At 38.6% G+C, this 15,584-nt stretch overlaps 3 protein-coding genes across 3 annotated transcripts; 1 reads left to right on the forward strand and 2 right to left on the reverse strand.

Moving 5' to 3' along the window:
• Positions 1–8: 8 nt before the first annotated feature.
• LOC136240172 (erlin-1-like) lies at positions 9–3,647 on the reverse strand. Its single transcript, XM_066031081.1, has 11 exons — positions 3,508–3,647; positions 3,306–3,328; positions 3,173–3,253; positions 1,760–1,868; positions 1,587–1,712; positions 1,462–1,535; positions 1,350–1,408; positions 1,105–1,196; positions 962–1,051; positions 517–596; positions 9–380 (listed from the first exon to the last, which is right to left on the reverse strand). Exons 1-11 carry the CDS (start codon positions 3,593–3,595, stop codon positions 168–170), a joined length of 1,035 nt encoding a protein of 344 aa, XP_065887153.1. The 5' UTR covers positions 3,596–3,647; the 3' UTR covers positions 9–167.
• LOC136240176 (deoxycytidylate deaminase-like) lies at positions 3,637–6,505 on the forward strand. Its single transcript, XM_066031085.1, has 4 exons — positions 3,637–3,784; positions 5,659–5,794; positions 6,086–6,299; positions 6,350–6,505. The coding sequence occupies exons 1-4, from the start codon at positions 3,680–3,682 to the stop codon at positions 6,399–6,401; spliced, it is 507 nt and encodes a 168-aa protein (XP_065887157.1). The 5' UTR covers positions 3,637–3,679; the 3' UTR covers positions 6,402–6,505.
• Positions 6,358–14,441, reverse strand: LOC136240174 (charged multivesicular body protein 2a-like). The gene is made up of 9 exons (XM_066031083.1): positions 14,289–14,441; positions 14,126–14,213; positions 10,005–10,109; positions 9,904–9,954; positions 9,634–9,705; positions 9,499–9,581; positions 6,719–6,773; positions 6,583–6,650; positions 6,358–6,528 (listed from the first exon to the last, which is right to left on the reverse strand). Exons 1-9 carry the CDS (start codon positions 14,360–14,362, stop codon positions 6,504–6,506), a joined length of 621 nt encoding a protein of 206 aa, XP_065887155.1. The 5' UTR covers positions 14,363–14,441; the 3' UTR covers positions 6,358–6,503.
• Between the last annotated feature and the right edge of the window lie 1,143 nt (positions 14,442–15,584).

The following is a 15,584-nucleotide window of genomic DNA, read 5'->3' on the forward strand; positions in this document are numbered from 1 at the left end:
TTGCTACATCATGGACCATTATTTTGGATGCCTTAAAAGGTTGGTGGTGCAATTAAAACAATGATATACACACAGCTACCTTAGTGCTATTAACTTAAAATGTTTGTAAGTCAAAAAATGAAGAAATACTCTAACACCAGCTCATGATATTAATAATACTAGTTCCGTTATTTAGCTGTTTTTGAATCAGACGCTAGTGGAAGACGCTGCTCTGATTTGCTTCCAGTGTCAGTAGTAGCAGCATCAGGGTTAGCTGCAGTGCTGAGGGTTTGGGGTATCTCAATAAACACGTTTGGAATACTGGGACCATAGTACACTTTAGTCATCCGACCAACTGCCTCGTAACGCTTCAATTCCAAATATTCTGACGTCAGCTTGAGCTGTAAAAGATACATCATAATGTCAACAATATGATCACTATGTCAAGATCATAACCAAAGTATCAACATCATAATCAAAGGGTCAACATCACAACAAATACAAGAATCAAACAATTGATACCATGATCTACAATACCTTGTTGGCTTCAGCCTCTTTTTGAACAGCATAAAAGTCGGCGTCAGCTTTGGCAAAAATTTTAGCAAGATGAGCCTGATCTATGGGATATCATGACAAGTATCATGGTTACTACAAAACCTTGGTCACATGTAATAACCCCATGACACCTATGTAAGTACTACTAAACATGGTGACTGGAATTGGTACTAATATCTGAAACCCTTTGTCACATCCACCAGAAGTACATATAATGATGTAGGGCTTTCTTTTGAGCCACATGTTCTTTTAACTAAAAGGTGGGTAATAGAGTTTGTGAGGGTTCTTGGATGTACACATGACATGAATAATAATTGACATACTATATTAGGAATTGAGATGAGATACTGATATGTTATTGTTTATTAGTTTAAAGTTTCTTTGAGCTCCGATACATGACCAACCTCCTAGGGCAATGCTAGCTCACCTTCGATGGACGACATTTTTTTCATACTTTCCTTCTCCATAATCTTTTGCTCGTACTCAATTCCAGCAACTTCAGCTTTCTTTTGTGCCTCTGATCATGTTACAAGTGTCACAGTGGTGGTGTACCGCCATTTTATTACTCACCGATGATTGCTCTCTTCCTCTCTGTCTCTGCTTCTTTCTCCACAACTTTCTGCTTCTGAACAGATATCAACAATTTGGTCTTCTCTCCCTCCCTAATGGGGAACAATAGCTCAGAAACAACTCTAGGAAGTGGCCTCTGAGAAAGATACTTTGAACAAAGCAAAACAGTACTGGAAAATTCCCCTTTTATAGTAACTAACTATATACGTACATGGTATACACATGAAATAACGCAAGATACTGACATTAACTCATAATTCTTCCTAATACTTTCTGGTATCTTCGGCTTGGTAACTCTAACAGCCTACAAGATCAAAACTAGGACACATGTACACTACTCCAGTTCAGTTAGCTCACTTGAACTTGTAACCCGGGTGCCATTTGGTCTAAGTCTGTCTGTAAAGCATTCTTCAAGTTTTCATCAATACGGTCTGTAACCACAAGGGGGTAGGGTAGGGGAACACACACAAGGTACAACTGACCAAACAATTCGATGTACACTTCTTGCAATGAGTGCGAGCTACAGAATTGGTTCAGCTCGTGATGTACTTTGTTGAATATCAAGGTTCGGTCATAGTCTGCCGTGTACTTCTTGACAATTTCATGAACTGCAGCAAAGAATCATCATCGATTATGATCATGAGGTATGCCATACCTGAAATTGACTCCAGTATGTTGACCACTTCAACACGGTCAAAATAAATCATGACTCCACCACTAGTACCACACGGAACATTAGTGACCTCATCTGTCTGTAGTGTAACCTGATCAAGAAGAATATTACAGTCAATATTAAAATCAAAGTGTTGAATCATTGATAAGTAGGTCCAGCCTTGGTTATCAGCGAAAATGTATGTTGATTGGCATTGTCATCAAAGTGTCAAAACCACAATTACTGAGCATGCAATCTAACAGTATAGATGGTTTTCACAACTTTGATAACATTTTATAACTGGTATTAAACTAAGTATGACTTGACTTGTATGCTAATGAAAGGTTCTCTTTCAAGGCAATGCACAACAATGTCAAATTAAATGCATCAATGGATCATGCATGATGCATCAATGTCCAGCTGTGACCTAACTCTAGGCAGCATCACAGTATGTTTTAAAACCAAGTTTTACAATATAATAACAGACCACATACATCATATATGGATGAGTAAAAAAAAAACAAAAACAAAGACAGTGCATTTCTGGTGACATAAGCATGTACTGTACATATTACATACTACACAACTAAACTAACAGACCTTGACAACATGTGCCATGAATATTTTTGATAAGACTAGTTGGGGGTACGATGGTCACTACTGCTGATCTACAATCACCTTTATTTGATAACAAAGGGTATATGTGTTGTGCTGGACAATATTTAGAACACCCAAGACTGTTAAACCAAGCGTAATAATTTATTTTATAAATGTTCAGACTGTAGGGCCATAGTTAGCTGTTTTGTTGTATATAAATTTAGCTAACACAAATACCACACATTTCAGTATATAAACCATTCCCAAAATGACACCACGATATTTCTATTTCAGACACTCTTATATTTTTAAGCATTGTTTCATCCTATGACAAAAAATCAGATCAGTTTTGCAAGCTAGATGATATTGAAGCGTGACCAACAGCTGGATCACACAAACTTCTACATTTACTATATCACCCATATAGAACTAATGCTATATTTAAAATGTTAGCCATTACAGGATGACCTAGTGGACACAGTTAATGGGGGTATCTAACCTCAAGATCAACTTTGGCTGTTTGGATTGAGGAAAGTCACAGGCTTATCAAGGAAAAGGGAAATGTACAGACCTATAAAGAAGTGCAAGTTATATCCTCAACTAGAGCAGTGCCAAGATCTCTGAAGCTTTTAGCAGGCAAACTAAAGTAGTAACATTGCAGTCCTATAATGTGAAGTACATGGATGATCACAAAATGTCATGTAGAAAGAACATGCACTTAACACTACACACATAGCTTGCCCACATAAACACATGCACAATTGCACATCTCAATAACACCATAAGAAATTATATACTATATACAACACACACACACACCTGTACGCTCCTATACGTGGTCAAGAAAGGGATCATAAAATGATATCCTGGTGCATATGTTCCATCTAGCAGAGCACCACCCTAACAACAACTCATAATCTCACATCACAACAGGCTAGGTATGTCTACTCACCCTGTAGTACACGGAAACGTTACCTATAGGAGAGAACAATATGAAATTAACACTACTGGATACCAAATGTGTACACAAACTTGTTTACTGAGCCATGCACTACCTGCATGCTTCACGAGGTGTAGGGTGGTGGGAGGTGCGCGTTATTTATTATATTCACACGTCAAAACTGCATTACTAACATCTCAATAAAATAGCCAACCTTCTTCAATCTTGTGCAGCGAGAAGTTAACGAATATGGCGGTCAATGCTGCCAGAAAGGCTAGAGCTGGTCCCGCGACGTTTAGCATGATCCTAATACACGCCTAATAAAATATAAATAGATCTAGCGGCGTTATCTTTGGCGCGTTTTCGCGGGAACTTTACCATCGACCATGGCGAGCACAATAACGAAACGGTCAGGATATTTGGAGTGGGAGGATTATTTCATGGGAGTAGCCATGTTGTCTGCGCAGAGGAGCAAAGACCCTAGCACACAGGTCTGTCCAGATTTTTTTTCCAGATTAGCTGTACTACCATAAACGTGCCATTTAGCATTTGAAATGCTTACATGAGTGGCTCCTGCTAGATTTATACTGGTTATGGTGTGATACTTAATAGCAGCTGTGCATGTCCTGTAGGGTATTAAGGATTGATTGTGCCACAGATTGTGCATAAGGTGTTAGCAGTGTTAGGAAGCTTTGATATTCGACAACTCTTGTGGCCAGACAGGAATCCACGCATGATTTTTAGTGGAACACTACCATTGTGCTAGTCACACTCATATCAGCTCTGAAAAGCTTACACAAGACGGCTATCTGAAATCCACCCAATTTTGATTGAAGTGTTTTTTTTTGTCATTTTCTTCTTACTGATATTCAAGTCCCACACTGGTTAGTGGCCTGAACATTAAACTGAGCTTAGTGGTATTGTGTACCTGGTTGGTATAATTGTAAGACAATGCCTTTTGTGTGTGAGGGGGTAGAAAAGGACCTCTATTAAAAGGGTGATGATTAGTGATAACTTCGGTGTGGTCTGGTTAATGGTATAGGCTAATGTACACAATCTTTAAGGTAGTGACGTCTGTAACTAGTGTGTGTGTGTGTGTTTTATGGACTGAACTATACCTTCATTGAAATTTTGTACAAGATCCTTACTTTAATTAAATTCATGTAAAATGCCCAAAATTGTAGTAAGTGGTTAGCTAACTGTTTGTGTGCATCACTGTATGGGCTGGGCAGCACTTGAGAGTGTGTTGTGATGTATAGTTGAGACACACATATAGCATGTGACCTTTAAATAATGAAAGTCAAATGGCCTAAATAATAGTTAGACACCAATACCAAGGGGACTAAGCGATATAGTAACCCTGATGGTCTAAGGCTGTAGGCGTTCCAAGCGCAACGGGGGTGCTATTAAGGGATTGAGGGGTTACTAAATTGCTTAGTTCCCATTGGTCGCGGTGTCTAACTTATTTAGACTGGTTTAAAGTACATACCTTTTTAGCCAGGGCATGACTGTGGGGTGACAGAGCAATGCAGAACAGCAGAACGGTTTCTTCCTGAAGTCCTTACAGCGCCCACAAAAATAATTATTTGACCGGAAACCAGAGTAAGAGCTAGCTAGAGCTACAGTAGATACGCCGCTTAGTCCACTATTTGTCCAGAATTATTTACAGAACACGGAGAAGAAGAGTATTACAGCTGTAAAAAGTAGTCCCTTTTCAAAGGAAGCAAACAGGCCAACTTCATATAGACAGCATTGATAGATTCTGCTATATTGCAGCTATTAAGTTGGTGGAGACATATTTATTATTAAAAAGAGAACTGTTCTTTAAGTAGTCAGCAAAAAGATCTGTGGGCACAGATTTTCTTTGCAAAAGATCATTGTGCAAGAATCTTGTAAAAAATGGGATGTTCCTGTAGTAGAATTACCTTAATGATGTGGCAAATGTGCTATCAGTCTCTTGCAAGGTGTTCAGTCTGAGACCGTGACATGTTTGGATTATGGTAGATACATGTTTCAATTTATCACTTTGTGGCTGGTGGTTCAAATTCTACTTGACTGTTTAATTAGAGTATTTTAATGTAAGTACATTACCTATAGGTGTTGAGAAATTACACCGAGACCGATGTCACTGTGTAATATGGTCACCTGACTAAACTCCAAATATGTCATTAGTGAACAAAGTGACCTGCTACCTGCAAGTCTCTTGTCTAAATCAGCCAACTTGTGAATCCCCAAATGTGTGTTGTGTGTGCAAATTAAATGACCAATTAGACACTCCGTCAACCTACAATAGGTACATACACTTCTTTGGTTGATCCACTTGGTACCATTTCACATAATTCAGTTGAACACTGCTCCCTTACAGGTTGGTGCTTGTATAGTGAACGCTGACCGTAAGATAGTTGGTATTGGTTACAATGGGATGCCGATTGGCTGCAGTGATGATGAATTGCCATGGGCCAAAGAAGCTGATAGTTCCCTGGACACCAAGTACCCTTATGGTGAGTGTGTATCTGTGGGACCCAGCCTTAATAGGCACTCCTCAATGAGGCATTAAATTATTATGCTCCACTGTTCAAAACATTAATTCTTTTCTAAAAATTTAGGGCGTGTAAAATTAATACAGGTGAGAGATTGAATACATAACCATTGTAATTTGTACCAACCTATAGTACCCTGAGTATCAAGAGGTGTCTTGATTACTTTGGGACCTTAACTAAGTGTCTGGATAATAGATTACATGTTCCGGTGACCATGTCTCCTTGGCTATGTACTTTTTCATTCTTTCCCAGTTTGCCATGCTGAGATGAATGCTATCATGAACAAGAACTCGGCAGATGTTAAGGGCTGTACGATCTACGTTGCCTTATTTCCTTGTAATGAGTGCTCCAAACTCATCATTCAGTCGGGAATTAAAGAAGTAATCTACTTGAGTGACAAACACCATGATAAAGATATATGTGTAGCTTCTAGGAAACTACTGGATATGGCTAAGATTCCATACAGGTAAAACCTGTTTAACCGGTTAAACTTGTTATACGTACTTAATTATGTAGGCAATATGTTCCCAAGACTCCGTCTTTGACTATCAATTTTAACACAGTATGAACTGTACATACACACACACAAATATTTACGTAAGTACATATAACTGTTACGTGTATATTGTATTTATAAGGAGAATGACTGTTTTGAATTCAAAAAAAATTTTTAGTCTGTCTTCAAATTTTGTAGCCTGTGATCAACAAAAGTAATGCTTATAAAATTCTTGTTTTGAATTAATGCTCACCTTGCTTCTAAGTCTGATGTTGCTTCTCCCACTTGAGGGACTTTGTTTGATGGTCCTAGTCCTACCAACTGTGTACAAGATTAAAGATTGTTGTCATGACAACATGCATACTATTAGTCCCACCCCCAGTGATCACCTGATCTCCAATCTCAACTCCAAGCTCGTCCAACACTTGTGAAACAATAGCCTCACTAAATAAAGGGGAGAGGGTTAATGTGTGCATTATACAATGATCATAGTTAGCACTAGAGTTAATACAGTGGAGCTGATCGATCACCTTCAGGCCAAGATTTCTTTGCCTTACAATAGACAGGCGGCTGCTTTCGACAGGTGGATTAGTGCATAAACTTTTCACTCAGGGATTTTAGAATTTGGCCTTTTATGAGAGGTGGCCACTAAAGGCAGGTTCCATTGTAATAGTAGTAAATCTTTTGTACTTAGTTTGTACAACAATGTTTCTGACTCCCTGTATTCACAGGCTTTAGCCTTCTCACAGGTCCCTAGTAGTAGTGGGACAGCATTTAATAAAACATGTCTACCATTAATATTGTTCAATCAGATCATTGGCAGTTGTATGTTCTATTAGAGAAGTTGACTCAATTATCCAAACACTTATGTCATTAGGAGTTCCAAGGATGCAGTACTGATCCAGTGCCGGCTCTGGCCAAATTGAGTTGGGTGGGCCATCCATGATGGATGGTAGATAATGTGTGAAGCACGCTGCTAGGGGGGTTTGGGGGCATGCTATAAAAAACCAGGAAATTTTTTTTAAATTATCACCTAGGAAGTGCCATCTAGGAGCATATTTGGCCTAATTTCAGTTGGAGATAGTTATCCTTAGATATATTTTTAATTTTTTTTTATTAATGCTACAGCCTGCTCAAAGACATTAGCTACATAAGGTGTGTTTGAAAAGTTGCAGAAAGGAGAAAAAATTCATAGGTGGCCTCGAACCTGCAGCCATCCGATTTACGCTCGAACACTTACAGGAGTCTACCAGGCGGTCAGGATGTTTTCTCCCTGTTATTTTCATGTAATTATATCCATAGGAATTCTAGAGAGTGACTCATTATCTCTAAGTACCCCAAGTAGAACCAAATGGACACTAGTTAATTTATTAATGCTTTACAGCACAAGTGCTGAAGGAAAAAAAAAAACATACCTGTGGTTACGTGCACGTGTACAAAATCACTTACCACACTGAATTTGTTCATTAACAGCTGCATGTGTAAGCATTCTATCTAAGCTTATTGGCTGGTTGCTAGATGAATACTGCAGCACTGTTACTGTAATAGTGGTGTGGCCTAAATTGCACCACACAGACAATAAGGCATCCACAAATGTTTTGATGCATGCTCATGCCAAGACTTTTCCATAATATTATTCTGTGTTTGAGAGACTGGTAGACTGTTGTTGTAGCACAGTATCTAAGTAAGTCCTCTAACCTATTTCATGCAGTACAGACTAGAGTTTTATACTGCTATATTTTACAGGAAGTTTGGTAAGTTCAAGTTTTACTAAAAAAAGCAGGGGACTTGCATGCATAATTGTATGGCTTCTCGTACTGTTAGTCAATCTACTATAATAATTATATGATAGCTACTAGTCAAGTTGACTGTAGTTGTGAAAATGTCGGGTGGGCCATGGCCTACTCGATCCCCCCTCCAGAGCCGGCCTTGTGATCCCTAGACTAAGGGGTACTTGATACAGGAAATTGTGAACATGGTAATCTTTTAGAAACCACAATTTAAAAAATCATGGTTGCCTTTGTTCTAAATAAATTGGAATTTTCAACTACCATAGCACATTGATAAAAGTGCTGAAACAAGTTGGAGTAGTGCATGACATTGAATCACAGTAAAACAATAAGAAGTGTTATATCCCTACTGTGCTCAAGATACCATATGGAAATGCACAGTAGGGATATAACACTTCTTATTGTTTTACTGTGATTTAATATTGTGCACTACTCCAGCTTGTTTCAGTACTTTTTATCAATGTGCTATGGTCCCTACTCTAGTAAAAAATTTTATGTACTTGTTTGTTAACTTTTTTTGTAAATAATTATTATGACTGGTGAACCCATGCATACCGTAATAAAGAAAGAAATGGTGCCCCGCGTGCCCCAGCTATATCAATTATCGTCTAAAAAGTGAAGTATCCATTACGCTTTGTTGTCAGCTATGTTCAAGCCGTTACACAATAGTATGAATCAAGAACTGTTCAAAAAGCACATCTGCAATCAAAGTAGCCACTATGAAAAATACGGACGATTTCCGTTACAAAGGGAAGCCATCACACACTACCACCAAATTGATGCCTTTCGCTGTCAGCAAAGATGAATGGGACACAAAGGAGGACACTGGTAAGTCCATGAAGAATGCATTGTATGTACTGCGGTGTGCCAAAAGGAACATGTCCGGCTGAAGCAATGTTGAACAGTGAAAAAATCAAGCCCATAGTCTTAGCCATAATTGGATTACACTTGTCTGAGGGCATCAGTTAGTCACTAGAAAATTCTGTTTTTTTAAAAAAAAAATTCGGTAGCAACTTGTTGAAAGCATTTCAGGTCGATCTGAAGGCTTGTTTGGACTTAGTTTTACTTAACCAATACTGCCTCATTGTTGTCATGGAAAAGTGAGACTAGTTTTTTGGTGATGGGCCACTCTCACACCTTTGTGGTCCCTACTATACAGTACTATCATATTGTATGATGCAAAGGAAATGTTCTTGTGCAAAGTACACAACATACTTGTGCAGTGTTGAGAATATTAGATGTCAATTTTGGATAAAACACTTTTTGGTTCAACAGGAACCCACACACATTGGGTCTTACTTTCACTTTGTAAAAACATTGCAAATTTGAAGCCATACCCAAGATCACACATGGTTTACAAACAAAAACATATTATTTACCTTTCCTCATCTTCATCAGCCTCCCCAATTACATCATCGATGGTGTCACTCATTAACTCTTCCTTGAGGTCCATGATCTCCGTCTGTATGATGTCATCATCACCATAACAACTGGTAGTTACTATGGTTACTGACCTCTCTCTCAAACTCCATCATGATCTTCTGTAGTTGAGGCAAGTTCATCTTAGTGTTGATATTGTGCATCGCCTGAGGGTATCAATAATAGTTGTCAACATGTGTTACATTATGTCAAAGTAGTAACAAGTGTAAACAGTACCAGTAAGTGGAGGGGAAACAACTGGACTAAGGGATTCACAACTAAGCGTCTGGATTATGTACGCAGGTGTCCACATTAACAGGTTCCAGTGTACAGGTAGTCACTAGTCAGGTACAACATCTTCGTACCTTTGATACTCCTTTTAGTGCTTGAGCCATGGCTGCCTGTGATCGTAGAGTCTGCAGAAAGGTTTAGGTAGGTAGGGCTAGATAAAGTGGGTGTGGCTCACCTGTATCTTGAGTGACACTGCTTGCAGGTTGGCCTTCATGAGGTAGAATTTCTTGACAAAGTTTCTTGTTCTCACCAAATCTTTTGCCATAATCTTCACTGCTTCCTATGTAAGACAAAATGAAGTACAGTAAGGCCTTGGTTAACCACATAATATTCAATTATTGGAACAGTAGAAATACCTGAACAAGTGTACATTTTATTAGAGTAAGTGTATGCTCTATTAGAGTAGGATTCAATCATCTGAAGTTCCAACCAAACTCACTTATATCTGAACACAATTTGCAAATAAACTGGCACACATGAGTTTGAGGTCCCCGGGCACTACATATGTGTATATTCCTGAAATCCATGCACAAGAGATAAGATTAACACAAAGAGCCTGCAGTAAGACCATGTATCATATATGTACAAGTACAAGGAAAAACAATATTTTGGAAGCTACCTACACTTGGATACTATTTCCTATACTTGTTTTTTTACATAATTGTGACTAGTGAAACCATGGATACCACACCAAAGGATAGAAAATGGTGCCAGAATATCATAAAACAAACTTTGCATCTGGATGCGTGTCCTTACTGAAAGCGAAGTGACTATGTTCCGCCTGCTACAAAGAACAGTACAAGAAGTGTCCCTGCAATCAATACAGTTAATATGGAAATTACAGATGTGCTTACATGTATATCAATACCTACACAGTAGAAGAGGAAATGGGACACAAAGAAGGATAAAGATAAGTCAATGATGCATCCATTCTAGTTGTTGTGGCAGGCAAAAGGGCATGTCTTGGACCTAAGTGATGCCAAACAATGAAGGAATCAATTTCATAGCATAGCATGGCATGTCAGTTAATCAGTGAAAAATCCAGTTAAACTTCTTGGAAGTATTAGGGGCCACCCTTGATTATGCCTACCCAACACCACCAAGCTGTCGTGAAGGAAAAACGAAACTGATGTTCGAGTGATACTTTTGGACAAGAAAGCCCAAACCTTGATGATCCCTACTATACAGTACTATCATACTACATATTGTACTTTGCGTGGGAGGATCAAAGTAATGCCGAGTACTGTACTGTCCATACAGTACTAATCAGCTGCATAACTGTACTGTATGAGTCATACAGAACAGTTATGTAGCTAATTGGGCAATTAATTTAAGGAATGTTACGAAAACAACCAATTGGGACAGCACGTGTCTGAGTCAGTAAATCGCCAAACTACAGTAATCCTACCAGTTTGTTTAATTTTACGGCTAGAAATAGATTGTATAAACACCTACTGATCATCTGATCACGAAGCTATTCAAACATGACTCCATAATTGATCATGTGAGTGACATTGTAAATTGCTAAAACTAGCCAAACTAATCTATTAATTTGTCTACGACTAGAAATAGATCATCTAAACACTTACTGATATCCTGATCACCGAAAATCACAGCAGTTTGAGAACTAGAGAAAATTGCTCCAAGCCAGACGACCAGGAAGTACAATATAACACTTAAAGCACTGCCTAAGCACCGCCTATGCTTGTGTGTACAAAAAACACAGCACTCAGGGGATGTCTCGAGGAAAATACAGCACTCAGCTTTGCCTCTTGACATGCTTCCTTTGTGCTGTATTTTCGTACATACGTCTGGCGGTGCTTTCCCTACTCGAAATGTTGTCCATGTAACATACATGTTAACAAGCACCTACATGAATGTGTAGTGATACATGAGTGTTACATGTATGTGAGGTGCAAGTAATCTACATGATCCAGCGACGTTAATGTTACAGTAAGGGTGGGTGACATGCAGGTACAAATCATGTGTATTTGCCATGTATGTTAAACATAGGGTGACAGGGTGACGTGCACATGACATGTATGGTACAGTCACGTTGTAGGGAATATGTATGTATGTTACATGTAGAATCCCACAATGAAAACTGACAGTTGTTTGTTAGATTATAAATACAAATTGCAAACTTTATATAATGAATAAGATTGCTTGGTGAGTCTATGGCAACCATAGATAATAGACACCCCTACCTGGATTGGAAGCACACGTATAGTGCCCATACAAAACCACGTGACTATCTGCGTTTCGCGCCTGAAGTTTTGAAACACTCTTTCTCACTCGAAGGTTCTGTTTTACTGTCTGGATACAGCTCAGTTGTTTTACTGGTAAGTTAAGTAGATTGTTTCTTGGATGGCAATTAGCCTACTACTGGTATAGGCGCTTTCCGTATAAAAAGTATTTGCACATGTTTGTGAAAATGGCGGGTTGAACAAGTCTAGTGTAAGGCTGATGCTTATTAGTTGCTAGTGCTACGTGAACTGGTATGGATTTCATGGTATATTCGCTCCAGTTTAGCCAAGTTCACGAATCCCGCCTCTCGTATCAACCTTTCGTGCTTGTCAAACTTCTAGCTAATACACATCAGTACACCCACTATGAATAGGCCAAGCCTTATATTCCATAGCGGTGCACCTACTACTCGCCAGTAAGGAAAACTGAATGCACCATGCATGCCAGCTTTTGACCATTGTCTACATGTTGACACTGATGTTACAGGGAACATGCATGTTGGAATTCATGGCACATGCATGTAGCATGCTAGAAAAAGTCCTAATTTCCTGCATGTCACATGAAACATGACCAGCACAATAGACTGACAACATGCATGTATTAGGACCTAGGTCATGCAAGTCAACGTAACTTGCATGTATGATACATGTACTACTGTATATTTTGAGTAGGGTTAACTATAACATAATGAACCACAGTACTGGTTCATAATAGAGAACGCCTATGTTTTCTTTTGCCAAATTCTAATAGAACACGCCTCACCTTAGAAAAATCCACAAAAGAAGCCTTAGAAGTTAATTGTACAAAGCATACAACGATCAATTAGTAAAATTTATATGAAGTCAAAAGAAACTGATAAAATACTTTTTTTAAAGAACTAAAATACGCCATTTTGTTCATCTTGTATTTTTTCACCAATCTACAGGAAAATCTGTTCAATTTTTGAGATACAATCTACATAGCTTTCCACCATATTAACTATACCCATATACACAATACACAAGTGACATTACATATTGAATGCCCAGCATTATATAATGTGGATAGAAATATTTAAGGGGACAAGTTCTGCTGTTTTGTATTTGTGCTATATAAATCTACAAAAAATTCTATATTTGAGGTTCATGCTTCACAGTATAGCAGGTTATCTGTGCGAGGTCCAAATTTTGGTGAATTTGCTAACTACGCGTAACTCAAATTTGCAAAAATACCTGCTGGAAGGCAGCTAAAATTCTTCAAGTAAACAGTGTTTCGCTAAAACCTTCTTTATCACTACTTAGAACTATGGAGAAATCATTTTTGTATTCATAGATTTAGCAATCACAGAAATTTACACTAGAGACTATTTTAACTGTTTCGCACAAATTTGGATGTCTATATCCCACAGATAAGCCAGCCTTCGCACCTATACTCAGCAAAATCCTGCACAAGATTTCTCAGCTCATGGTATTTTGATATCAGAGCAAAAATAAAATAAAAATTATAGTACCTTGAAATTCACAAAACTTTGTTGCATGACAACATTTCAAATGTCAAGATGTTTAGCAAGCTGCAAGAGATTTCGTGGATCCCTAAACTAGTATAGTTGCAGGCTACGTATGCATCTCTGCTACAGACAGCCGTACGCACATAACGCACTTGTCAATTTCATGCCCCACCCCCGGGTGTCCCCACACCCCAGGTGGGGATTTGACATTGCTTCTTGTCTCCACCCCTGGGGCAATTGACAGATGTCCAATTCACTGACCGATTCTCGGTAGTTGCATTTCTAAATGCACTCGCTATAATTTTACTAGCTACTGGTGTATACCAGGTTTATTACTAGTCGCATGCATGAAATATTTGCTTAGAGTCAACTTTGAGTGTCAAATCCTCTACTAGTGGGATGGGGACATAGTGGGGATTTGACAGCTGATTTTGTCCCAGTAGTGGGGAATTTGACACCATGATTTGTCAAATCCCCTGTATTCCCCCACCCTCCCCGGGGGTGGGGCATGAAATTGACAAGTGCATAAATGTATTACTATGGCAATGTCGACGAATACCTACCATTTGACCAGTCTTGGCCATCTTCTTGATATCAGCAATAATCTTCTTCTCTTGTGTTTCTAACTTGCCTCTCTCCCTGTCTAGTTCTCTATAGTAATATGAAAACGGCTGAGTCACGCCAAGCACTTGGATAGGGGGATAGACTAAGAGTACGCACACTGACCTTATAACTCTGTTTAGGGCCCTCTGGTTCTGTTTAAGAACCTCTTCTGGTGATTTCCTCTTGAAAAGTGGCATTGATAAACGATCGAAACTAGTTAGAATACACTGAGGTGATACGTAATTAGAAAAAATAAATGACGTAATGCAAGCATCTTAATGTACACTCACGTGACTGCCGGAGCCGCCAGCCAAGAATTAATCTAGCTACCGATAGCCACCATCAGTGCGGATAGACACAGATCATTTACGCCTTTGGATCAATCCCAAGTTAATGGTCCTGATTTGGCGTTGTGTCCTTGTTAGCTATTCATCTGTCATTTTGTGGTTAGTTGAGCTAAAACGATCGAAACATTCTAATAGAACAGTCACTGTGTTTAAATACTCTAATAGAGCAGTCAGAATGTTATCTCACCAAGGACCTGCGTCGGTGTAAGTTGATTGACTATAGTATAGCTATAGTCGTCATAGATTAGGTAAACTATATAGCTACTAGCCGAGCTACTAGCTGGCCAAGTCTCGAGCCAAGTCTGAAAGTTAGATGATCATCAGAAAATATTTAAGCACCACTCCAGGATCAACCCAAGATTAAATTTCTTTACTAACCGAATTGTAAATCAGTGGAATTCCCTCCTCCTATATGTGATCGCATCAGATAGTTAATAAATAAGTTTAAGAACAATTTAGATAATTACTGGTATCAAATTGGATATGGACAGACTAAAAGGTCCTCGGCCTATTAACTTTAAGTTGCCTGTAATGATTGTACATTGTCCGTAATTTAATACTAATACTATAGATACTCCCTTGAAACCATAAACATTTAAAACGATTCAAAAATTAAACAATAAAGATTAGTTGACAGTGCCTGCATGCATATATATAGAGTTGGGAAGTTATACATCTGCACCTCAGGACAATCAAGTTGCATGATGGGATATGTCGCAGCTGCAGTATGTGTATAGATAGTATCTACAAGGAAACTATAGAACAGCTAACCCATTTGTAAAGTTGAAGTGGGTTAGCTGTTCTATTGTTTCCTTGTAGATACTAGTATACTGACCAGTATACTGCTGCATGCATCGTGTGCTTCCATAATATAGGATTTCTTATCTGGAAGCAGCATGAAGATGCAGTATCTGAAGCTTATTGTACTGTCAGTTAACTAGGATGCCTTCATTGTTTCTTCATCAGGACTCCAGGCAAAAAACCATCATGAATGATGAAAGGTATATTTGTACAACAAAACAAGTGTAAGCATGCATGTGAGTTGTCGTGAAACATGCAACCATAGATAGGA

Source organism: Dysidea avara, chromosome 12 (genome assembly GCF_963678975.1).
Source record: "Dysidea avara chromosome 12, odDysAvar1.4, whole genome shotgun sequence".
Taxonomy (NCBI): domain Eukaryota; kingdom Metazoa; phylum Porifera; class Demospongiae; order Dictyoceratida; family Dysideidae; genus Dysidea; species Dysidea avara.